General features: G+C 31.5%; 1 protein-coding gene across 2 annotated transcripts in view; it reads right to left on the bottom strand.

The window, feature by feature from the left end:
• LOC130444138 (uncharacterized) overlaps positions 1–26248 on the bottom strand; it is a 132728-nt gene that overhangs the window by 10100 nt on the left and 96380 nt on the right. Inside the window, exons 1-13 of one of the 2 annotated variants that reach the window (XM_056779173.1) lie at positions 19825–20058; positions 12520–12803; positions 8814–9134; positions 6460–6766; positions 6164–6396; positions 5835–6084; positions 4921–5189; positions 4272–4777; positions 3869–4214; positions 1896–2114; positions 1505–1840; positions 520–699; positions 146–440 (exon numbers count right to left, since the gene is read on the bottom strand). In XM_056779173.1, coding sequence (XP_056635151.1) covers positions 146–440; positions 520–699; positions 1505–1840; positions 1896–2114; positions 3869–4214; positions 4272–4777; positions 4921–5189; positions 5835–6084; positions 6164–6396; positions 6460–6766; positions 8814–9134; positions 12520–12759 — 3502 coding nt within the window. In that variant the 5' untranslated portion in view covers positions 12760–12803; positions 19825–20058. Of the gene's footprint in view, positions 1–145; positions 441–519; positions 700–1504; positions 1841–1895; positions 2115–3868; positions 4215–4271; positions 4778–4920; positions 5190–5834; positions 6085–6163; positions 6397–6459; positions 6767–8813; positions 9135–12519; positions 12804–19824; positions 20059–26248 lie in introns of those variants that run through there. The other variant, XM_056779174.1, reaches the window with a different exon arrangement.

The raw sequence follows: 26248 nt of genomic DNA, 5'->3' as shown, positions 1-26248 counted from the left end.
TATATAATATACCTTGAAATATCTATAGACGCCAAAAATATGAGATGTTCGAAATTCAGTGCTACAAGTATGTTAGTACCATCCTACTTCCTAACAAAATAGCCACAATAATAAGATGCGCAAACAAAATAAAAAATATACTTACCTTTATTCCCATAAGTTTGTCTTCCATCTTCTTCCACATTCATCTTTCCCATACGTCTTCTTCTGTATAAAACAATAGCTGCTACTGCTGCCAAAAATAACATTATAAAAACTATAACTGCCGGGACAATGAAAGTGATGAGATAATCATCACTGCTAGGTGGAAGTGTAGTTTCTTCAACCGGGATACTAATTTCTGATTTTGGTTCCTGTTCTCTTACCCTCTGTTTACAGTTGCCAGTTAGATGTACTTTAATAGTTGATACTCTAAATTCTGGTTCCATGATCGAATGGACCTGGAAATATCCAAATTAGTAAGTGAATATTGTTATACAGATGAATCATAATGAAAATATTTTAATATTTTTCACTAACCTTATGTGCAATTGATCTATCATTCATATTATGTAAGACAGATTCCAAGCGTTTGATTTCCTCTTGTGGGCACCGATTTACTGGCAAAGTTTTATTGAACCATGTAACTATGGTGGAATCATAAGACCGTTTGAATGGAAGAAAATAGAAATTATTTGCACTGGTTTCTTCGAATAATTTCTGAAACAAAACACTTCGGAATGAAATAACATTCAACTAATTATTATGATAAAAAAATTGTATTTTAATTATTCATCAAAACTTTTTTATTCTCAATGATATTAAATTTCGAAAAATGCTATATGGTTGCTTATACTGAAAGTGTACAAATCAATAAGATGAATGATTTATTGATATTCCATGATTCAATGAAAACAACAGACAATGAATGAATGAGTGAATCATATACTTATTTTGATTGGTAGTATGTCATTAATTATAATGAATTCCACATCTGTATAATAATTTTCGGATAGAATTCCAAAAGCTTAACTCCCGATTTTGCTGAAGTTTTAGATAAAATTTGTTATTTTTTAGAGAAGGAAATCCCTAAAAAGATTTTTACAAACAAAGCTTAGTTTGCCCCTTAACTTTCTTCAAAGTTATAACAATTTTATTAAATATCTCCGGAAACATTTATTATAGAGAAAAAAGTTTTAAACAAAAAATGAAACAAATTGACTTTAACCCAAACTACAAAAAAAATAACAAATTTATGCCCAAAACCCTCAAAATTAGACTAAATAATTGAACAAATTATATAAATTTTTTCAGCTTAGACCTCTTTTACATAGTTTTGTTGATACATTATCTTTATTTTAGGTCTCTTTTAATCAAAATTTCGTGTGAAAACATAAAATCTTGACGTTTCCATATACTTCGGCATTTACCAAAATATTTTGAATTATCTTGTTGTATATGTATTTATTTGAAAAGGAAATTACTTTACAAACAAATCCATATATTATATTCAATTTCTACGCACCGTTAATTTTTCGACGAATTTCTTTTGAAGAGAAGCACTGTTTATGAAGATTTCATATGGAATTTCCGTAATATTCATACTAAATTCAACATTATATGGTTTCTTCAGAGGAGGATACACCACAACCTCTAAACTATCAGTAGCAGGAAGGCCACCACTATCAACACAGACTAACTGATATTCACTTCTACCCGCTTTTCTAGGAATACCGAAAAATTCTCTGTTTTTACTGTCAAATTGAAGCCAATTGTCCGGTGGAATGGGTTGTCTCTCGCCGGTTAGAAGGGATATGTTCAACATTCTCGAATCCACATCTTCAGGATCATAGAATGTATCCTAAAATAATTTATCTTCTTAAGTATCTATCCGACATGACGCTCTGTATACTTACGTCTTTAACTTTGAAAACAAGCAGTTCTCCAACTGTAGCATTCACCTTATCAACAGGATTCCTCAAAATTGGTGAAAAGTTTGTTGGAGGTGTAACAGGAATAAGGGGTTGTTCACATAATCCTAACTCTTTATATATAACTTTCTTAACGCGCAGTCCGGGAGATAAAGCAATGCTTAGTTCCCTTGAAGGATCTCCAACTTTATTTGCTGTTAATACCTAAAAAAAAATTAATAAATGTAAACAAACAAGAGCTGAAATAATCAAGAAATATCCATTCAATGATTATTTTTTAGCTATACTGTCTTAAATCTTCCAATACTATACAGAATTTCAAAATCTGGTAAAGCATATCAAAAATTTGTTTATTAGGTTGTATTTAAGGATGCATTAAGCACTCACGACAATCAAGACCACGATCTTTCCCGTTCCAATTAATTCAGAGCGTTATAATTATAAACTCAAGTGGAATAACGAGGCGTTTTGAGTGTTAAGATAAATATTAATCAATGGCAATACATAAAAAAAAGAAGCAAAAGCTTTGGAAAATTATGTTACAATTTGTTAAGTGGTTAACTAATTTACATTTAAGTAAAATCGAAGTTTCTTCTGCGGTTATAGAATAAATATTTGGTGGTGCGTCACAAAAATACATCAAAAGTACTCATAATATCCCATACTGCATCAAATGATGATATAGATTCTCATGATAGCAATTTACGTTGCTTGAGCTTTGCACATTCCATTAAGTGACGTTGTCGCCGCGTCCACGAACAATGCACCATAATTCAGTACCAGAGTTGATAAAATTTTATTATGCTTGTGAATTTTCTTAGAATTAACACAAATCATTCTGACATCATCTTAAATTACTATATTTTTCTTTAATTGGAAAAGCAGGATTCAGGACGAATAATTTAGTAGAAAAAAGCTATTGAATTACAAAAACCACTGAAGTTATGGATAGATTCTTTAAAGTTACCCATTTTTTTAGTAACTTGTTTGTTTCCTTTCATGAAAATGATGAGTGGAAAAATCAAATCATGAACTTTTTTGAAAAAAAAAAATGATCTTTCTTATACCCTGTATTATTGCGACATAACTATAGTCCTTGTACGAACACGGCATTTCGAATCAATAAAATCAAAGATTATAAACTCCGAATAAAATTTAAGTCAAAGGGAACACTGCAAACTGAAAAACAATGAAGTATGAATCAAATAATGAGTAACATACAAATTCAACTCCGAAAACTGTACAGAAACTCGTAAATTAGTATGTCCTACTTTCAAACAAACTTTGTTTACAATTGAATTCCCAGAGGTGAATAGATTTCTTGTGGATACACCATTTTAAAGGCGTATCAAGATATAAAAAAAACTTAAAATCATCTTTCAAAAGCTTTACTTATGAATGAAATGTAAATCTAATCAGATTAAATATTTTGAGGTTATATCAAACTTGGAAATTTTTAGCTTATTATATGTATATACAAAATAAATTTTATATCTTAATATAAATTGAGGTTTTGCTACTTTGCAGTAATATTTAATAGGTTTTGCTTGTGTGTTGGCATATTTAACAGGTTTTGTTACTTTGTAGGTATATTTAATAGGTTGTGCTACAGAGCAGGCATATTTAAGAGGTTTTGCTTTAGAACCAAGATGAATTTAACAGGTTCTGGAAAAGAAATGTTCAATATCGTTTTCAACACAACACAGCCCTTGGAACATCAAAATAGTTTTAAATAAAAATAAATAAAAAAAAGAATCCAGGAAAATCAAAATCTCAAATTTTATAAATATGGTTTTGAATTTGCATTATTTGAATTAAACATTAAACACTATATATGTTTAAATCTATTGTCATAAGGGGATTAGCTTATCAGAATATCCAAATAAATTTTCTTAGTGTATGAAATATAATATGAATTGCAATATTAACTGATCGTAATTATTTTCAATTCAACTCACCTGATAAAGTGATACAATTTCACTTCTTGGACAGTAATTGGTTGCAATAGAATCATTGGACCAAGTAAATACCACGGGTTCACTTGTATAATTAATTCTTCTGACTGTTATCTCCGTCATATTTGTATTATAAATTTTTCCTAATGCTCTCAGTACCTTCAGGGACCAGTCAACATAATGTTGGAATTCTTGATATCGTTCAATACCTATTATTAAACTAAATTCGTGATTAACTACAAGTTCCAATTTATGTTGTTGAACGTGAATGATTAACATTTCTTGAGCGGATCCACCATCTTTATCGGTCGCTTTGATCCAGAAGAACCACTTGGAAACTTCCAATGGCCTGAAAATCGACAAAATAGTGGAATATTTTTATATAGAATAAACTTTTTTTACTTACAATCCATAAAATTCTCTTCTAGTGGGGTTAAAATTCAACCAACTGTTATTGGTGATTGTATTATTATTAGAATCTAGCAACTGATATGTCAAATCGTATTCGTCTTCAAAATCTTTGAACGTATGAAGTGGCAACACGAATCTGAATATTTTTCCAGCAATAACCGACATAGGCTGAAGACGATTTTCTACAAAAGGATCAAAGTTTTCGTGGTACTCAATTTCCGTAACTTCTCTAATTGTAGTTGGTAATTTTTGTGTAGTTGAAGACTCTCGACGTGTTGTAGTTTCTACAAATGGTGTAGTGGATTCTTCCCCTTTTACAGTTGATGATGTTACTGCTACTGTTGTTACTGTGGAAGTTGTAAAAGTAGATGTAGTTTCTACACTCTTCTTCGGAATATTATAAATAGCTTGGTACGTCGTTGTTGGAACAGTGGTTTCCTCAGTAGTTGGTAGTACCTCAGATGTTGTTGGAGGTCTTTCAGTTTCTGTGGTAAATTCAATCTAAAATTAATGATAAAAATGAATTAAAATAAATATGTGCCTTACATTGAGTTGTTCTTGATAACATTCTCTAGTAAATCTTTACAAAAAAAATGAAACTCTTCTAGGTGTATACTGTGAATATGTTGCATATATTTAATTACCTCTAGCTCTCCTTCTTCAACGATTTGGAAAGTTGTTGGAGCTTCAGTAGTACTTGTTGTACTTGTAATGATAACAGTTGAAGGAACAGGTGTAGTAGTAGTGGTAGTAGTTGTACTAGTTGTAGTAGTACTAGGAACAGTACTTGATTCAGTTACTAGATCTGGTTCAATCTTAACAGTAGTTGGAGTTTTGATACTGCTTTCTTCAGTGGTTGTGCTTTCTGTATCTCCAACTACAGGAACAAATTTTTGTTTCTTTTTAGGAAACTCTGAAAGAGGATAGGAATTTTTATAAAATCTTGCAACCAAAAATATGAGCAAAGGGAAAAAGATAGAGGGGTTCGTTTTGTTCTTTGTTCGTTATTCATGAGAGGGAAAGGATTCATCCGGTTCGACCCTTATATAGGAAATACTCCTCTTCCGTGCTTGAGTTGTGGTGGATGGTAGTGTGTTGTGCACCACAATATAATGAAAGACAAAGGAGAGAAGAAGAAAGCAGTTGCCGTATTGTTGGCTATTCAGCTGGTGAACTAGGTTACAGGAAAATCTTTGAAAACCTGCAACACCGACAAACAATGAGATGGGAGAAAAAACGGGGGATATTAGACCAACGATATGAGCATATAGGAGCTTAAACTATTTATTCCAAAGTATATATCATGAAAGTTTCTAATTAGAATTTTTCTATCCAGCTCTGGTTAAAACTTTTTAATTTAGAACATTCCTCAAATTTTTTATAGAATGTTCGATAGCTGCATAATTATATAGACCAAGGTCGAGATACAGAGTGAAGACGAATTTCCTCCTATTGAATAACCTTTATAGTTACTTCACACTATGAAAAAGAGAAGGAGTTTATTTAGTGCTTGATGATAATAGCAATGAAACCTCAGTGTGTTACTATATACACATACCTGGTACAACAGTTGCACTTTCAATAGGATCCGGGAGGTCATCGTCCTCATCATCATATTCCCCATAATCATAGTTTTCTTCATAGTTCAATACATCGTCTGGTTTGGATTTAGATTGTCCAAAGTTCTGTGACGTACTGGTTGTAGATGTAGTGGTAGAAGAAGATATTTCAGTTTCAGATGGGAGAATTGTTACAGGAACAAATTCGTCAATATTAAAGTTTTTATTGGTTGTTTGATGGTGTATATTCTAAAAAATAAAGTTTCTTAAATGAATCATGAAACTATGATAGTGAAATTAGCATTTGATCAAATATAATCAAACTTACTGGTATGCTAGGATTGGGTTCACCATGATGATGCCTATGAGGATGAGTAGTAATTTCGGAAGATATAGTTGTACTAGCAGCTGTTGTTGAAGTTGTATTCTTTTTGGGAGTTGGTAGAGTTATTGGAGTCGCTGCAGACGGAGGTACTTTTTCAACGTCTCCAAGTTCTTCATTATCATAAGAATCTTCGTAATCATCATAATATTCATCTTCATCATTATAATCTCCGCTACCTATTTATCAAATAACGAAGAAAATATTATTATTCCACTGATTTTTTTCTCTAAGAAACTCACCATCATCTCCATAAAGAATATCAGATTCTCTTTTAGTTCTAACAACAGGTTTAGTTTCAGTCTTAACTCTCCAGCCTATTAAAGGTAAGCCTAATACTTCAGTAATGGTTCCATCTTTTGCTTGTTGTTTCAGTTGATGCACCATCGAAGTTGTAGAGAGCCACAGTCTTCCATCGCACCCTACTGCTACTTGTAGAAAAGATGCTACCTTGGAATTTCTTGATCGGATATTTCCCGGACCAGCCAGTACTACAGAACTATCTGTAATGTCATCTTTTTGTATTTGAGGTTTCAACATAAAGGCACGCTGAAAAGGAAAATGCGAGATGACACATAAATAACGATAAATGTACTGGATAGAGAAACAGCGTTTGTGTGATTTCCCCAAAATTCACTTATGTTGTAACTTATTGCTGAGAAAAAATAGATCATCCTTTGTAATTCATAACTAACAACAAATAAGATTTTGATTACATTGTTTTCATTACATGAGATTAGAAAATAGATTGAAGTGAAAATAAAGTAAATCGAAAATATATCAAAAACTCGTCATTGAGGAAATACAAATTACCATTGACTAAGACAGAACGCATAATTTCAACTTATAAATGTTTGTTCTCGGTGAGAAAAATACTCTAATTCATCTCTGTGTTATCTTCTTATCTAATTTGTTTCCTTCTTCTTGATGGTTGACATTCCCTAATTTATTTTCTCCAATATATTTTGTGTTGAATGCATCTCTTCACAGAATTTCTTTTAAAATGATATCAACTTTTTCCAGGTAGAAAGATAAACCAAAATTTTTCATCAGACAATTTGTGAGATTAGAAATTGATTGCATTAAATGAAAACTAATGGGTTCAGATAACTCTCGATTATTTAATCACAGCTAGGTAATTAACTAATAAATTAGTCATGGACCAAAAGATTCAAAATCAACTAATAAGTTGAGATACCTTAACCTCTTAATTATTGATACACAGGTAATTAACTACTGCTACTAATAAATTAGTTAATCATAAGACTCAAAATCTACTAGTGGGTTCAGATAACTTAGTCTCTTGATTATTAAACCACAGTTAGGTAATTAACTACTGCTACTAATGAATTAGTTAATCACAATATTCAGAATTAACTAGTAGATCCATAGAACTTAGCCTCTTAATTATTAAAACACAGTTAGGTAATTAACTACTGCTACTAATGAATTAGTTAATCACAATATTCAGAATTAACCAGTAGGTCCATAGAACTTAGCCTCTTAATTATTAAAACACAGTTAGGTAATTAACTACTGCTACTAATGAATTAGTTAATCACAATATTCAGAATTAACCAGTAGGTCCATATAATTTAGTTTCTTGATTATTAAAACACAGTTAGGTAATTAAGTACTGCTACTAATGAATTAGTTACTCAGAATATTCAGAATTAACTAGTAGGTCCATATAACTTGCTTCTTAATTATTAAAACACAGTTAGGTAATTAACTACTGCTACTAATGAATTAGTTACTCAGAATATTCAGAATTAACTAGTAGGTCCATATAACTTGCTTCTTAATTATTAAAACACAGTTAGATAATTAACTACTGCTACTAATGAATTAGTTAATCACAATATTTAGAATTAACCAGTAGGTCCATATAACTTAGCCTCTTGATTATTAAAACACAGTTAGATAATTAACTACTGCTACTAATGAATTAGTTAATCACAATATTCAGAATTAACCAGTAGGTCCATATAATTTAGTTTCTTGATTATTAAAACACAGTTAGGTAATTAAGTACTGCTACTAATGAATTAGTTACTCAGAATATTCAGAATTAACTAGTAGGTCCATATAACTTGCTTCTTAATTATTAAAACACAGTTAGGTAATTAACTACTGCTACTAATGAATTAGTTACTCAGAATATTCAGAATTAACTAGTAGGTCCATATAACTTGCTTCTTAATTATTAAAACACAGTTAGATAATTAACTACTGCTACTAATGAATTAGTTACTCAGAATATTCAGAATTAACTAGTAGGTCCATATAACTTGCTTCTTAATTATTAAAACACAGTTAGATAATTAACTACTGCTACTAATGAATTAGTTACTCAGAATATTCAGAATTAACTAGTAGGTCCATATAACTTGCTTTTTAATTATTAAAACACAGTTAGGTAATTTACTACTGCTACTAATGAATTAGTTAATCATAATATCCAAAATCAATAAGGGGTTTGTTTTTACACAAAGTTATTTTGTAAATTTCTTCAACTTAATACTAAACTAGTATAATATAAAAAGATTTTTTTTTTAACTCGAGAACTATTTGAAAAAATATTTTGACTACTCACATGTGGTAATCCGAAAAACTGGGCGATGTTATTAATGGCAATAACTCTTTGTTTCGGTTTGATTGCCTTAATATTTTTATCTATCAATAAAGTGAGAATCGTATTTTCTTCAGTCGATTTACATTTCTCAATCACTGTGGATTCTTCTGTAGATTCAACTACTTTAATTGAGATATCTTCTGTGCTGTTGAATTTTCCTAATGCTTTCACAGTAAGTGTTACTAGTCCGATATCTTGAGTAAGCGGTACACCCCAAAATACTCCACCCCTTTTATCAAAAAGCAGCCAGGAGGGAAGAGCTTTTCCTGTGCGTCTCTTTGCCTAGAACATACATTTGGATTATTTAACCAATATTTACAAATGATTTTCAAAGTCTATTGAACAAGATTTGCACTCCAATGAAAAACTATAAGAAAATGATGTACTGAAACAGAATGACAGAAACGAAGTACACAGCTTTGTTAAACTAACGAACTATTCGTCAGAACGGGACGGATCTTCATCTTTATTCGAAGACTCAGTCTCAATATCAGTTTCAGATCCCTCATTGGATGGAAAAGTATCTTTTGGGGTTGATTGTGCAGGTTTGAAAACGTCAACCTCAGCCGACCACATTCCTTGGACATGTTTGATACCAGTTTCAATTAGTGGAAATAATTTCTTGACCCTGGGAAGTTGCCAATCCAATCTTTCCATATCATATGATACGGCCAAATAAAAGTGAATAACCTGCACTCGTCTAAATTTATCTGTTAAGTGAAGTGCATTACGTAGACAGGATTTAAATTTCCTTTTTATTTCCTTGGAATTTTTATTGTTATCCAACGTTTTACTACCCGTAGAATTTACAATCGCACATCTTGGAAACTGTGAAGACTTAAAAAAACATAAACATTGTAGTATGTTATATACTGATAGTAAAAAAAATCTCGCAAACTCTAGAATGGTAGTTGGACGCCTTTCAATTTCCTTTTAGGAAATTTTACACTATCGTGTTCGGTACTAGCCGCAAATAAAAAGGAGCATCAATAGTTTTCAGCAGTAATGGCGGTAATAACAGTTTCTCGACATAGGATTTAATATGTTTCGCCGAGACAGTGCCCCTTCTGGAAAATAAAATTCCAGTTTATAAGACAACTTGAAGAAATACGAGATTATTATTCCAGGGGCTATGGATTTTTAGTAAGTACATTCACAAATCGAGTATATATTCAAAATCAAATGAAAAATTGTACATTCTCTGGAAATATGAAGAGTTTTAATCTGTTTGGATAATACCGAATATTTATTTTAGTGGAACATACTTGAATAAATAATTTCTGCGGCGATGAAATGAGATGAGGTTACTTCAACCAACAAGTGAATTACAAGAGCCATTCAGAAAAGAATGAATCGTGTATTTTAACTTAACTATTCTAGAAGTGTTAGATAATACCTGGCCCAACAAAGAAAGCACAAATATTATAATTTTTCAACGTAATCTCCATAGTCATTAACTGCGGACATCACCTCTTCATTGTTGGAAAATCTTTGACCACCGAACCATTTTTTCAAATCTGGTAACAGAAAATAATCCGAAGGGGCTAAATCTGGCGAATTGGGTGCATGAGGTAACAATGCAAACTTTAATTCATTAACTTTGCCCATTGCTATTGCAGATGTGAGAGCTGATGCATTGTCTTGATTAAACAACACTTTCTTGTTAGCCAAATGAGGCCATTTTTGCATGATTTATTCTTTCAAATTTTGCAGTAAGTTCGCATAATACCCCCAGTAGATAGTTTTTCCATTTTTAAGATAGTCAATGAAAATTATTCCACGCGTATCCTGAACAACCGACGGCGACGCCATGACCTTGAATGCAGATGGAACGGTCTTTACCTTCTTCGGAGCCGGTTCTTCCTTTTCAGTATATTGTTTTGATAGTTATTTGTTTCGGGTATGAAGTGATAGCCCCACATTTCATCCATGGTTATGCAACAGCGCGAATTTTCGGTTTTATTTGTGAGAAACATCGCCAAACTCCCGATGGAAACATCTTCATGACCCTCAACATACTTATGTCCAAATTTTCAGTTAATATGCGGTAGCTCGCGCACTTGAAGTCGACGATCATCCGGTACCGCTATATGGAATTCCTCCAACATTTCTGGAGTCGACCATTGTGATGCTGGATTTGTATTGTTTCACATAACGATGAGGAATCTTTTCCGTTATTACAAATTTACTGAAAACATTCACTATTGATGACTGCCAAACAAATACTAAACAAAGCAGCGTCTTCAAACTTGAAACAGGCCAGGTATTTGTGGGATCATCCTCATAGCAAAGGGCATTCAATAAAAATGGCAGGAGTATAATGGTCTGTTATTTAAAGGATTGTACATTGAAAAGAACTTCGTGGTGAGGTTCAGGTATACACATTTACTGTTAAATTTGATGAAACAGTCCAATAAAACGATGATATAAATCGCCATCCAAAATTCAAATCTGCATTTTGCAATTTAAGTTATTTTGGTATACATTCGAGTGATATATATTTGAACAGTGTTTTGAGGGGTAGGAAGTAATTAAAAAATGTTACAACAATTTTGAAAATATATCAAAAACGTGAAAAGACATGAAATGATCCAAACTAAAAATGTGAAAACTAAAATTTTCAATCACTTTTGACGTATTTGCGATCAAACGTCGAAATGTATTGCTCCACACTATGGCAAATTAAAAATTTAGGAAAAAATTGAAAAATGTCGATTTTTTTAATTAACATCTACCCAGTGTAGCATATGACATCAGAAATGTATGTTTTTATAGGTATTATTTCAAATAAATCTATATTTTGATGGGAATACAAATGTTTATTTCTTTGTAAAAATGTTAAGAAAACTTGGATGAAATTTTTTTAAATTTTGATTGAATAAACACGATTGAAATTCCAAATACTCAAACTTTTAAATAAATTACATCTCAGAGAGCATTTCCACGCGATTTAAAATAAAATGTGGGGTAATTTTTCAATTTTTTGGGTCTTTTTCTCGGATTCTATTGCAAAAATTTCAAAAGTAAAATAGAAAGACGATAGAAATCTGAATCCCTATTTTATTTTAGAAAATAAATTCAAGCACCAGTCTAGAAACTCACCTCTGCCTACATTAATTAATTTTACTCATTCAATAAAATATTTATAGGTATCTTTAAAACGGCATTGCAGTAATTTATGAAAGTATAAAGAACAGCATTAAAAATAAGCAAGAAAATCAACCATAGCTTTGTAATATACGAAAACGAACCGAAGTACTTGGAATTTGAAGTGAATGAAGACTCGAACGTTTCTCTTCCGGTGTAAACTTTAATATTAATCTCATGGATGTATCTGTTCGTCGGTGAAGACTAAAAAGTTTGTGAAAGCAATACAGGAAGAAAGCAACAATATTAAATCATATCACGAATTTATAAATACATATTAGGAAGAGCCTAATATGGTGTCTTTATTATTATTACGCAGATATAAAGTTAGACACCTTGATAGAAAGTGTATTAACTACCAAATAAAAACATCTACTCTATGAGTAGTAGTACAAAACATACTACTTTATCCTAAAATTAGAAATTCAGCATGAATTGCTTGTGATTTAGATTTGCGTGCGATAAAAAGCAAGTGGTTGAGAATTGATGATTGATTTTCTAGGCAAAATTCTAATCTCACCTCAAAACTTGTTACTACTCCTTGAAAATTTTCTTTAGGTACGACCAAATGGAAGGCTCTTCCAACTGGAGCTACCAAATCCTTTTCGTGCCATTTCACCAATTTTTCTCCCTCAAATTCCACTTCCAAATCTTCTACAACATCGAAAGCGAATTCTTCGCCATTGTCAGCGATCGTAGAAGTTATTATTGCAGCCGTAGTTGCCAGAAGAGAAGCAACTAGAAATGATCTTGAACACATAATGAGTGGGTGGTGTCTCGGCAAATGATCACGCTATCATTGCTCTGTAATCAAAGAAAAAAAATTGATAAGGCAAATTCATTGAAGAAAAATTTCTTTTAGAGTTAAAAGTACTAATTTTATATACCGCAATCGTGAATATTGCGTTCTAAATACACAACTTTGGGTTTCTTTTTAGAGCATTACAGGTTGTTTCTCAAAAATAGAACGAACTATGTTGGATTCCAAAGCTTAGATTGCTTAGATTGTGCTGTTTATTCGAATAAATTAGTAGCTCCACGTGACTTCACAGGAAATAATCAATTTTAAGTCTATTGACATCAATATCAACCTATCTCCAAAGTTTGTTTTCAGCTGCGGTAACTTGATTAAGCCAAAAAAATCATAGTGCTAGACCAAACAGTTCATGTTTCCATCTGACGCATATGGTGGCTCCAAATCCTGTAGCAGATGGATCTAGTATGGATGTGAACCAAGGAACAATTTTCCATGCATTGCAAGGCGAGATCAAAAATTTTGGCAACGACAGATGGATATGTACATATCAAATAACTTTTTTTGGTTTAATTTATGTTCTTCATCGAGAACTTTGCAGTTGATTATTACGTAATAGAAATAAAATATATTTGAATTTTGAAATCATTTGATATTATACAATCCTTCAATTTATTTTGCTGAGATTGATGTCATTCGACAAGTTAATAGAATTTTGGTTTCGATGAACACTTAAAATAATAATTAAATATAAATATTTGAAGTTGGAATGCTCTTAAACATTTCACAGAATAATGAATCAGACTAGTATAAATGTTTTTCGCTCTGGATGTTTTTATCGATTCGGGTAAATTCACGTTTCTTTATTTATTTTTTTAATCACTTATATATTTTAAATTAATTTTCGATATTTTCTGTCGATATAAATAGCTTCTAGTTGTTTTTTTACTCTCTTCAACGACTGAGTTAGTATTCGGTTCGCTAATTTTGAACAAAGGAAGTTAATAAACGGTTTATATTTAAATGAATGTTCAGAAATTTCGATTTTATAAGTGTTTCGTTTTACTGTAACAAAATGGAACCTTGTTTCCACGAAAAAGTGTTCTGTTGGTTAAATAAGATCTTACACCATACAGTTACTTGTACAGCTACTGATATTATTTTCCCCAGCAAAAGAAAACCATCTATTAGGATTAACGCCAACTAGTGGCGATTTCTTAAAGTAGAGCGACTGAACAAGGAAGGAAAAGCTGGAAATCATTACTAGATTTTGAAAACTACAGTTATATTTGACGAGTTATAAAATATTTGTCATATCATTAAATTAGTATACTCCAACTCATGATTTTAATAACCGCCCAAAAATTTTAATTTCTGTTGCAATATGCCAACTCGTGATCGTGGTTGTCATGAAGATTAGACCACTCGTAACGGAAGATTATGCACGGGATTTTAATTATGAAATGAAAACAAAATTTAAATATATATTTACAATTGAAGAGAAAATATTTGACTTGTTCCAAGAACCATTGGAGATTTTGAGATTATTCAAAAATCAATATAAACTTGTGCAGTGGTATTTCAGATTGATTCGTTTTCTGAATTTTAAATACTTTTTCTGAATTTACGATTTTCCAGTACGTTTTGTCTTATTTATCTGAATATTCTTCTATTATTTCTTCAACTCGATTTACATTTAGTTTCCCCAACAATTTTGTTATTCTTAAATAGATTTTTTTGATTAATATCAAGTACGAAATGTGTTAATATACCATTGCATATTATAACTAGATGCTCTCCTTTATTTTACATATTTCTCTATGCAAAAGACAACCCACAAGATATTTAAAGAGATTAAATAATTTTAAACTTCGATTTCGTACTGTAGAAGCTGTAATAGTTGATGGTATTAAATCAAAAGGCTTATAGTACTTCCGTTGCAAATTAACATCAACTATGCACTAGACCTGACTTGCAAGTAAATGACTCCAGTTGCTGAAAGTAACCTTCCACAGAATTCATAAGTACATAAGCTGTCGTAGCAAGAAAACTTTTTAACGTATATGAGACACGTTATAAGAAACGTGCTATTTTTATTATATCTGTGTGGTCCAATAAATATCTAGTTAAATGTTTTTTTTCATTTGTATATGTTTACGAATAAAGGTGAAACGTTTAAGACACTATGAAGAGCGTGATAAGTATTAAAAAAAATAGATACACAGTAAAAAGCAATAGAAAAAGGAGATAAGAATCGAAACCAAACAGGAGGACAAGATAAATCAAGTAAACATGAAAGGATTGTGAACGAATATATGGAAAACTTCTTTATGGAAATAGAATATGATAAGAGGAAACTTGGAGAATATGTGTAGTAAATAGAGAGAGAGGCAGAGAAATAATAATGGATGAAAGTTAAAGGATACATAAAGGAGAAAAGATAACAAGACAATATGAAAAATCGCAATAATTGTAAATGCTAAAAAGTAAGGATGTATAAACTATGAAGAAATATCGCTTGTTAAAATGTTAAAGTGTTAAAATAATTGTTAACACTGTAGAGAAAACGTTAGAGAAATATGGTAGCGAAATGTGGATACTTGCCAAAGTAGAGGGAAAGAAAATAACCAGAAGAAAGAGGAAAATTGTGATTAAGAACAAATTACAGTTAGAAATTTGAAGAAACTCAACTGAGCAAAATAATGAGATCAAAATTGGTAGCTGTGGCACGTACAAAAACCAATATGGACATAAGGGAAGAATAACAAACACAATATAACATAAGAACTTATAGATTTATTTTTGGGAGAGGAATGCAGGATCGAAAGAAAAAGAAAGAAAGAAAAGAAAGCTAAAGATAAAGAAGTGGAAGGAAGTCACTGCCAAGATATGAGAATAAAAAGTCTAAGCAACATATGTCAATAATGAAGGTATATTCCATTTTATTTTGAAATTAATTGCATCAATTAATATCGATACGTATTATTTTTGTATTTTGTATTGGATCGTTTCAAATTTGAAAATATGGCAAATGCGCCGTGCGCAGCCACCAGAATATATAACTGGAGTTAATGTGAACATTACATTTCTATATAAAAAATCGTATTTATTTGGTTTCATTATGTAAACTAAATTTATTGAGTCGTATTGTTATTTTATAAATAATCATATCACGGAATCAAAATATTTTGAAGTGTAAATATCTTTCCGAAAAATAAGGTAACGTCGGTTTGGAAAAGTCAATCAAAAACTAGCTAAACCTAAAAACTCTATTTCGAGATATCGTTGAACTAAAAATCTACTATAATATCAAAAAGTTTACAAAATAATTTCGATTAACCTTAAAATGAGGATGACTCAGTTAGTTGAGACCTCAAATATATCAAAGGATCGTGTTGGGACATTTTGTGAATGAATATTTGCGAAAGCTCTGCTCAAAATGGATTCTGCACAAGCTCATAAACGTGTAAAAACATCAAATCTTTTTAAACCGACTGACCAAAATATGGCATTATTTTTTTAAGATGCGCAAGATATAATATTAATCAACTTTCTTAAAAACAAAAACAGTCCCATTTGTAGAAGAAAAATTTCTGTTTTATCAAAAATATGTCATAAATTACTGAAAAAACGCTCAATTTTCTTGTAATTTCTTCCACATCGACAGAAATTTTGCTCCAATAAAGAGGTAATTGTAGAATCTAAGACCTATTTTGAGAACCTTTCAGCTCAACTATTATGAGCAATTTGAATCAGTTTACCATTTAGTAACAACAATTCAAACAGTGCCCAAATTGAAAACAATTTCAAACAAATACATTTATCTTTAACATCGTCACATTCATTCTAATCTAAGATACTAACTGTAATTGTGATCAAATTGCTCAATATTGAGTTTACCTCTATTTATAAAACCGAGGGGCTTGGTTTTCATTATCTATGTCCAATTTATTGAAAAATTTACGACGCCAACTGCAGTAAAATTTAATTTCTTGGCGTTTATCGTCGTCGATTTAGGAAATCGACAATTAACAGAACCCGTATCGAATCATACTTATTGTTGATACGTTCAATGTGGAATAAGTAATTGTCCCATAGGGAGTTATGGCGATTCTTAATTTTTCTAATGGTCATTGTGATACGCCATTAAGTATTTCTTTATCTTTCTTTATAATAAAACGAGTATCCCAACTTTCAGTTAACGACGTTGTTAATTGTCTAAATATTTTTATACTCAGTTTAAAATATTATTTTTATATCAAGATGATGTAGATAAAAATAAAAAAGCCTATTGGTGCAGAATAGAAAGTTAATTCATATATAAAAAGAGGTAAACTGAATTTGGATTTTATAGTTAATATTTTTTCATCAACTCAAAAGTAATTTACCTTCTTGAACGTTTATTAGATTTTAATTAGTTACCTCTTTTAGTTTTATCAATAATCTTTATTTCTGTTAGCTGCCTACCTTAAGTTCTTTTGGTTGAAATAATTTTTTCAAATTAAAACTTATTAATCGGTTCCTTTTTCAACTTATGAAAAGAAATTCCAATTAGTAAATCAAGAGAATTGTTTCAAATGATAAAGATGTGGAAATTGGCGGATTCTTCAACATTAACTTTAAGACGATGTAGATTGTGTAGAAGAGTCTAAGTATCCTATTCTGGCAAGGTTTCAAAACAAGATCTTGGCAAGTAGTAAAAGCAATTAGACTAAAATCGAAACTCATTCACAGAGTTCGTTGCAATATGAATTGAGAAGCATTAAAATGGAAAAAAAGTAGAATTGAAAATAATATCTAAGAGAAGTAGAATAATATATTTCATCTTGTATAATCAAATATATACAAAAAAAGAGCCGTGAGCAGCAGAGCTCCATCACGAAAGTCGAATTTTTCGTCGAATGAAGAATTTAACTAATATACAAACAAATCTTTCCATAAAATGAATTTCTTGGAAATGATATCAATTCTCAATCTTATTTCTTTATATGGAAAATTTGCTATTCCTCAATAACTTTTCATTTCACAAGTTAACTCTCTCTCTCTCGAATGAAAATTCATAATTTCAATAGACCCGGTGGTCTCCAACCCTCTTGTTCAATTCCAATTGACAACAAAGAAAAAATTGTCATAACGACAAGAAATTTCGAAAATGGGAAGTAAAAAAAATCACCCTAGCAACGATCATACTCGTATTATTCATTAAATAGGATGCGATCCAGTTCAACAATTACAATGATCAAAATGATTTCGGGCGTTTTGTGCTAGAAGAACTAAAGAAAAAAACTTTGAACTTGAGAAAGACAATTCTTCAACATCACCCCTACTTTTTCTGGCCAAAAAATAAAAAAATATAACAAAAATGACCATAAAAAGGAGAGGGGTGGAGATGGAAAGTTTCGACCTTAGACGGGAAATCATCTCGCAACTAATTGAACCTACATGTGAAATTTAATTTTTCAGTCGCTTTTCGTTTGACCTGCAGAGGTGAGCAAAGATCAAAAACCACTTTTTTTGCAATGCAACCCCTCGAAATATTCATTTGTTTTCAACCAAACTCTAATAACATAAATCCGCCGCCAAAAAAGCCATGTATGCTAATTTTGAGCCAAATCGGACCCATAGACATTCGAAAAACCATCATAATCCTGTTCAGGAGGTCTCAAAACATGGGAAAAATGATGTGCCCCCCATTTTTCTTCTAGTCATGCCTACCGTAATAGTCTAATTTTTCCTTGAAAAATTCGACTAACAATACAAAATTTTCAAAAACTTTAAGCAGAGTCTTAAATTTTCATTATTCAAATTAATATAATTTATAAAATTCGTATAAGAAAACGTCAAACAGTTCATTTTAATCCATGTTAAATTTTTCAAAAATAATGTCAATATTTTTTTTTAAATTTGAGAAGGAGCATAAAGAAATAAACGAAAAAACTAAATTTTAGTAATAAATGTAAATTAACTGGACAGTCTATTAAAACAAAGCTACTCCTTACAGGAATTGTTCAAGCTTTATCCCGTTCACTATTTAACAGACCGAGACCATGGTAGATCTGATTTATGAGTTTTCGATCATCTGTGTCATTTAATTTCCTTTCCATTAAATCTTATAAATTGTCAGGACGGTTAATCCAGACCCGATTTTTTTAATATCTCCGCAGAAAAAAATTCTGCGAGTAACATCAGGTGATCTAGGTGGCGTCCAATCCACCTTTCTTAAAACTGATTGTCCAAAAACGTTCAGTCCATAATGTGGTGGTGCACCAATCTTGGAACCAAATACTGTTTATGCTATTATTTGGCAATTAGGTCTGTAAGCAATGCTATACGAATATATTCCAACTATCCTACTCAAACAATAATTTTTTGGTGCCGTATGAATACGTTGTGGATTTTCCCAGGTCCAGTAGCGACAATCGTGTCGATTTACTGTACCACTTAAAACGTTGCCATGTCTGAAAACATTTCACTATTATGAAAATTTGGTTTTTGATCACAATACCTCATGAAGATTTCACAAAATTCCATACGACTGCCCGGATCATCTCCTGAGAGTTCGTGCATAAGTTGAATTTTGAATGTGTGCAGTTTCTTTCTTTAAAAACTTTACTACAAACGAATTCCAGATTGTGAAGTATTCCAAACACAAACTGTGCTTTTGGTAAATGAAGATTTTTGATGATGTGTTTATTCAAGTGAAGCACATGCTACTTGCGACTTTGAAATCGTTAAGAGTTACTCTTTATCTTTCGGAACCCATAATAATTTGAGAGTGATACTAATAAACAATTGAAAAAATTGATATAAGAGATGTTCTTACTACATAACTTCAAGTTTTAATACTTTAAATATGTGTTTGTTCCGTAAATGCGAAATCTAGTTTCTATTTATGTAACGTATTTTGAATTTTCAATAAAAAACCTTGTACGTTTCATGATTTTTCGCATCACTTTATCATAACTATATAAAAATGTTAAATTCAAATTAATTTTATTGATAATATTTTTGGCTAAGAACAATTATCAAAATATAATTAGAATTGTTGCAAATTGAAACATTTCAACTTACAATTCAACACATCGGTTCGAGTATGTATAAAAAACACTTAACGACACGTAATGATACCATCAATAAAAAAAACTGCACTATCGTCAACAAGTTGAGCTCGACTAATTTCTTTCAGGCACAATGCACTTCACATCTGTGACTATCACTGGTGTCTCGAATTTGCATAAAAGAATACGTACCGTATACAGACTATAAATAAGATACGTGTTCATCATTCAAAAGATAAACCGCCGATGTTTTTATTTGGATACCACAAGAATATTATTGTGTAAATAGACGATACGCTATCGGTTTTAATGTCTCTCTGTATACTTTATTGAATATACAGTGAACGCGTGAAAGTTGGGAGAAATTCTTGTTTGATTTGGCGATTGGGGTGAAAAACTCGAGACACGTACATATTATTTTCATGCCTAAGAATTGCTTATTTTAAAATTGTCATTAAAAAGCAAATCGACGGTGCTGAAAGTATGTTTTGACGGATTTGTACAAAAGTATTATTAAAGACATGCCTTTTGGTGCACCAATACCGAAACTTGAGCCCAAAAATAACGTGTACGACTGTTTAACAACTGTGTAAAGCTTTTCAATGAAATCCAAACATTCAGCGAAGTATGTTAAAGTATTAACAGTCCGATACCGCTACCACATTCTCCAGAATTTTTACTTCATAAAATTCTATAGAAAAAGACAAAGCTGGGCTCTACTCATATGATGATACAGAACAACATTTGTTTAGTCAATTAGAACTTGTCAAAGATTTAGATTTGAGTTAAAATTGCAACTAATCAAAAACGTTCTATTTCTTTAGCTATGTTTTATTCAAAAGAAGATGGATTAGTGTTTTATCTATATAATATTGTTGGAGGGTTATCAGCATTAATTCACAAGCAAATATGAAAAGAGTCGAAATAGTTTAGAGAGAGATCAAAATGAAGTTGAAGTCAGTTTTACTCCATAACGATAATATAGTATTTTTGCCTGACTTATGATATTCTAAAACCAATTCGGGAAAAGATTAATTCACTGGTTGACAAAAAAATTTTTGCAGTAACACAAGAATGAATAGCATATTGTGATAAAATGGACTTGTACAAATACGATAATATGAAAAAAATAATTGTATTACGTAAGGTTTTTCAGTTACATTTATAGAACCAGAATGGTAAAATATTTAATATTTAATAATTTCACGTTTTTTTAATCGTATATATTAACAATATTTATAGTTTACATTTAATAAACATGACTCATATCTATTAAAAACAAACACTTTAAATATCAATTAGCTCTACTTTTATGAGGGGTTGCCCTTTCTCTTTTTAAAAACCAACAGTTATCGCCCATCATGACCGGATCCCATCGTCCTTAATGCCGAATTTCCATTGTTTTAATATCTTGGTAGAAACTTCCACATTGGTTAACACTAACAGCTTCCAAATTTTCGGGAAAAAATGTCAGATGGGAATGGAGGAAATGAATTTTCAATGACATTCGAGCACCAAAGGGTTTGTAGACGCCTAGAAGTTCATCAACTAGCTGTTGGTAGTTTAGATCCATATCGTTGCCCAAAAATCCCCTTACTACACTAACAAATGCCTTCCATGCTCTAAGTTCCTGTCTAGTGAGCTTTTTTGTGAAATTTTCATCGTCCAGCAATTTTCTTATTTGTGGCCCAATAAAAATACCTTCCTTTAATTAGGCATCTCTAAGGTATTTGAATCCATCATCCTCTTTATCCATAACCATTAATACAAGTTTAATGTGAAGGGGGAGCATAAGGACATTTTTTGGATTTTACATAGTGTTGATCTACTGCCCGACTGTCCCATAGACAAAAAAAATAGCAATGTTTCATAAACCCTCCCTGAAGTCCCATTAAAATTCCAATAATCTTCAGATCCCCACATATCTGCCACTTAGACTTGTTTTAGTTAATTTTGTCTAAAAGAAAGCGAATATTGTCATAAGTTTCTTTCATATTCACAAAATGAGCAGCTGGTATAGACGTTCTTGAATTTCCATTGTGTAATAACACTGCTTTTAAACTGTATTTAGACGAGTCAATAAATAGGCGCCACTCACTGAGATTATACTAAATATCAAGTTCCTTCATTAGACCATCAATATCCGTACACGCACACAATGAATTTTCCATACTATAGAATGCAGAAAATGTAGCCTTTCTTTTTCTAGAGGTCTTAATTTTTGTCTTTTTGGCTAATAAGTTCCTTAAGACGGTAAGCAAGAAGTTCAGACTGTTGCTTCGATAACCCCAAATTACGTGTTAAATCAACTTACTTTGTACAATGAAATGTGACTCGCCAGAACTGGCACTTGAAGTAAAAATGGGGTCAGTGTATTGTTCCTCGGAGCTTCCTCATGATACGTTGTCTTTAGTATCTTCTAACAATATTTTGTCGATCTAAAGACGAAATCGGTAGTAGTAAATCTTCTCTAAGGAGAACAGGTTGTAAAGCAGACGGAAAATTATATTCGTGCTTTCCTTTCTTAGAATAACCTTCAGTCTTTGTTAGACAAAAAAAGCAGTCGTCAAAATGTTTAGTAGGTTCCCGCCATACCATTGGAATTGCAACAGGCATGGTTTTTTCCTTCCCATTCATCCACTGCACCAACGACATGCTACAACTAACACAGCACGCGTGGAGGGTCCATTGCTTCTCTTGGTCTCCAATTAAAGTACCAAAATGTTTGAAATAGGCTTTTTCCACATTTTCAACTTGCGCCTGGCTTTTAAGATCTGAGAAAATCATTTACATATTAATCTTGGTTTGAGAATGAATTTTGTAAAAGCCCTCTCTAGAGCCGGACATGGATTTAGTTTCTTAGTATCCTATGGTAAGTGATGACTTTCATCAGTCCTGACATTCAAAAATTCATATATGTAATACTCCTATATGGACAGTTCTTACGGTGCCGACAGTATTCATTTTCTCTCTCGTTCGAGACACTTTATCTATATTGCGCATGCTTCATGCGCTTTAAAGATGTGCAGAACTAAATGAAGCGCTCGGAGGAGAGAGAGAACGATACACTATTTGTTTCACTTAGTCGGAGCACCTACCACTTCCAAAGATCCTGTTTTTCTATCGAGTCTTAATTCTATTGAAAAAATGGATGGTTGGCTTTTGTAGACTATAAATAAAATTTGTGAAAACCTTTCAACATAAAATAACAATAAAACATTCATATTTTTGTGAATCTAATTTTCCTCTTAATTCGTATTCCATCAATTTTATTAATAACGTTCTTTATGGAGCATATAAAACATTTGATGATTGCATGCATATATAATGAAGGCGGCTATATTATTATTAATAAGTTTGTTTCATAACACCGATACTAAAATTTTATGTTTTGGAATATGTTCGTGGCCTAGTTGCGAAAACTGACTCTTCGAAAAAAAAAATCATATTATTGTTATTATAATCAATCGGGTAATTTTCATTCAACAGATCCTTTATAAATATAAAAACATTGGTTACGAAAGTATCTATTTCTGGCAAAGGTGATAAAAGTCATGAATTAAATATTTATTATCTCATTTCTTGTGATAGATACAAGATAATTATATTTATAATAACATTCAGCCATACCGGGTGTTTAAAAAAAGGTAATCCCGTCTCTAGGATAGAGAGAAAACTGAAAAATATTTGTGGATTCTCATTACACCAGTAGTGTGCATTATGGGAGTTAAACTCTTCCGTAAAAATAATAGATTTTCAAAAATTTGGAATGAGGACTATCCTTTCTTGTAATCTTTTACAAAAATCCGCTTTAACCGGTAGATCGTCCGGCAAGAGCTGTTGGAATTGTCTGTAATGATAAGGATGTAACTGTTGCTCTATAAGTACTTGAAGAAGACGTAATTGTTTGTCTTGCCATATTCCTTAAGATAACTGTTGGATTTTGATCAACTAAATTCAAAAACACAGTTCCAGTTTCTCAACAACGTCTTTCAATTGTTCTAAACGTATTTTTATTCGGTAAGTTTCTTCGAGGAAACTGTTCTGCATAACAGCTGCACTAAACTTTCCCACCAATGAGCCACCTCCCGCCAAAAATTAATTCCAGCGGGAAAAAACTCCTTGGCGGTAATATTCATGTTTATTCTTTGACTACTAAACTATATAGTGGGCTGTAAGGAATTTTTCAACAATTTTACATTATTAATATTTATGCTATGATTATGACTGGCAGCGTGATCGGCAATACCTGATTTTCCGGTCCGTCCATATTTCAAATGAGCTATGTGTTCTTGAAACCGGACAAAAACGGATCTCTTAGTCTGCCCAATATACTTTCTGCTAAATATTCTTTCCAATTCTCTCGTGTAAAGAGGATTGAAAGGTATCAAAGCAAATTTTTCTTGTTTTTCACTTTGGGTTTGGAAAAAAGTGGTTTCACATAGAGATTTCTTAAACCTATGACGATTGATTAACCTATTTACAATTCTTTTTTCATAACCGTTGAGTACAGCTACATCCTCAATGAAGGACTTCTCCTTATTGTATCTCTCGATGGTGAGTGGAAAGTGGATTAACCGATGTACCATAAAATAGATGCTGGCCATCTTATGTTAGATACAATGAAAAGAATCAACCGGGATGTACCTGCACGTAGCGGTGTATCTAAATATTTGTATTATATGGTATTCCCGTGTAAAATTCAAAGTTAAATAATTATGGGTACTCAGACAACAGTTTGAGTCCCAGAACCACAATACATGATAATCAAATTGTTGTTTGTTCCATTCTAAGGCCTCCAATAGCTCAATGCCCGTACTTAGGTATTTAACTTAGACACAAGAAAAGAAAGCCATGAATTCTAATTTTTTTTAAATGTATACGTTTCATCGATGGAGCCTCATAAAGCGACAAAAAATTTTTAATCCACATAATGCTTACTAATTAATGATAATAATAATTAATAACTTTATCAATACTTTATACCAGCATCGGTTATTACTTCATAATTTTCAAATCAAAATATTTCGAAAACGGTACACAGTATCAAGTTTTATCAAGAGTACCTTTTTGGTTGAAAATTAAATGATGCTAAAGTTGACTTGAAATTGTGCTTAATAAATCTAATATTAAAAAAGTTATGTTCAATAATACTTAGTACGAACCTTGTAACTAGCGCCCTCTATGAGTCAGATATAAAAACAAAATTATTGGATGTATCAGGATGTTCCAAAACATATTTTTATAAAGTTTCAATACAATTTTGCCAGTAGTTGCGGGAATATCGTAAAAAATGTACGAAAATTTTTTACAGAGCAAACCCCAAATATTTTTCAGTTTTCTATCTATCCTAGAGATGGATAACCTTTTTTTGAAACACCCTATATAAAACTGTTCTAATATATCCAATTATTTTTTCTACAGTATAATTTATTAAGATTATTATTATTAATTTCCACTTAGAGCTTGTGCTGAAGCTTTGGTCTTGTAACACCAAGTGCATACTGTGTCCCTAGAAGGTCTTTAGTTTTGACGTGTGCCGTCCTCAGCACCACTGCCTTCTGCATTTAGAGTAGGTTAGGAAATAACATCGAATACTAACCCAGTTGCTCCAACAATGATAGGTATTAGTTTCGTTTTGAGTTTTGTGTTTCAATCGGCAGATCTTTATATTTAAGTAAGTTTTCTGCTTTTTTTTACGTTATGTTGTAGCTCGATCTGAACACTACATCTACCAAACATCAAATTTAAACAAAAACCATTTAGAATGTATGAAATATAACAACCGTATCCTGTCATCGGGAAAATATCGTCGTATTCTTTCGATAGATACTTCGATTTATTTTTTTTATGATGCCCATACGGAAAGTAGTCAATTCGTGCGGAAATTCAAGAGACTGTTGCAGCGAATTCGAAAAGTGTCTCGGTCTACGTTACAAATTGTAGAAATACTTTTTATATGCGAAAACAGCACAATTCAATTGAATATATTGCTTTGACGAAATTGCTACGTTATAAAACAATATAAAATATTTTTGACGGAATACTTATTTGGGTCAACAATAAATCAAAAAACTTTATTATTTTTAACCTTAAATTGTTAGAACGGGATGTGTTAACAACATTGATTTTGAAATAATTGCCTTCTAAGTATTTTCTTTCTATATAGGTAATCATTTATCAAAGACAATGTTGGCTAAAACTTGGTTTTGTTTCTTAATAATATGAAAACAAATAAAAAGTGTATTGATCAACACATTCGCGGACACTCGGATGATTTTGAAAAAATAGTACAAGTGCCCATTAGGCATGTTTCTAAGCATTTGAAATTTGTGTATAGGGAGACACGATTGTTGTTGCAGACATGTAGTAGTAAAAACAAATATTGAACAATCAAGAAAAAACTACGGAAGTTTTCACAAACGGCGGTTATTTTC

The sequence above is a fragment of the Diorhabda sublineata genome, chromosome 5, assembly GCF_026230105.1.
Source record: "Diorhabda sublineata isolate icDioSubl1.1 chromosome 5, icDioSubl1.1, whole genome shotgun sequence".
NCBI lineage: Eukaryota > Metazoa > Arthropoda > Insecta > Coleoptera > Chrysomelidae > Diorhabda > Diorhabda sublineata.
This window is presented reverse-complemented; position numbering and strand designations above follow the sequence as displayed.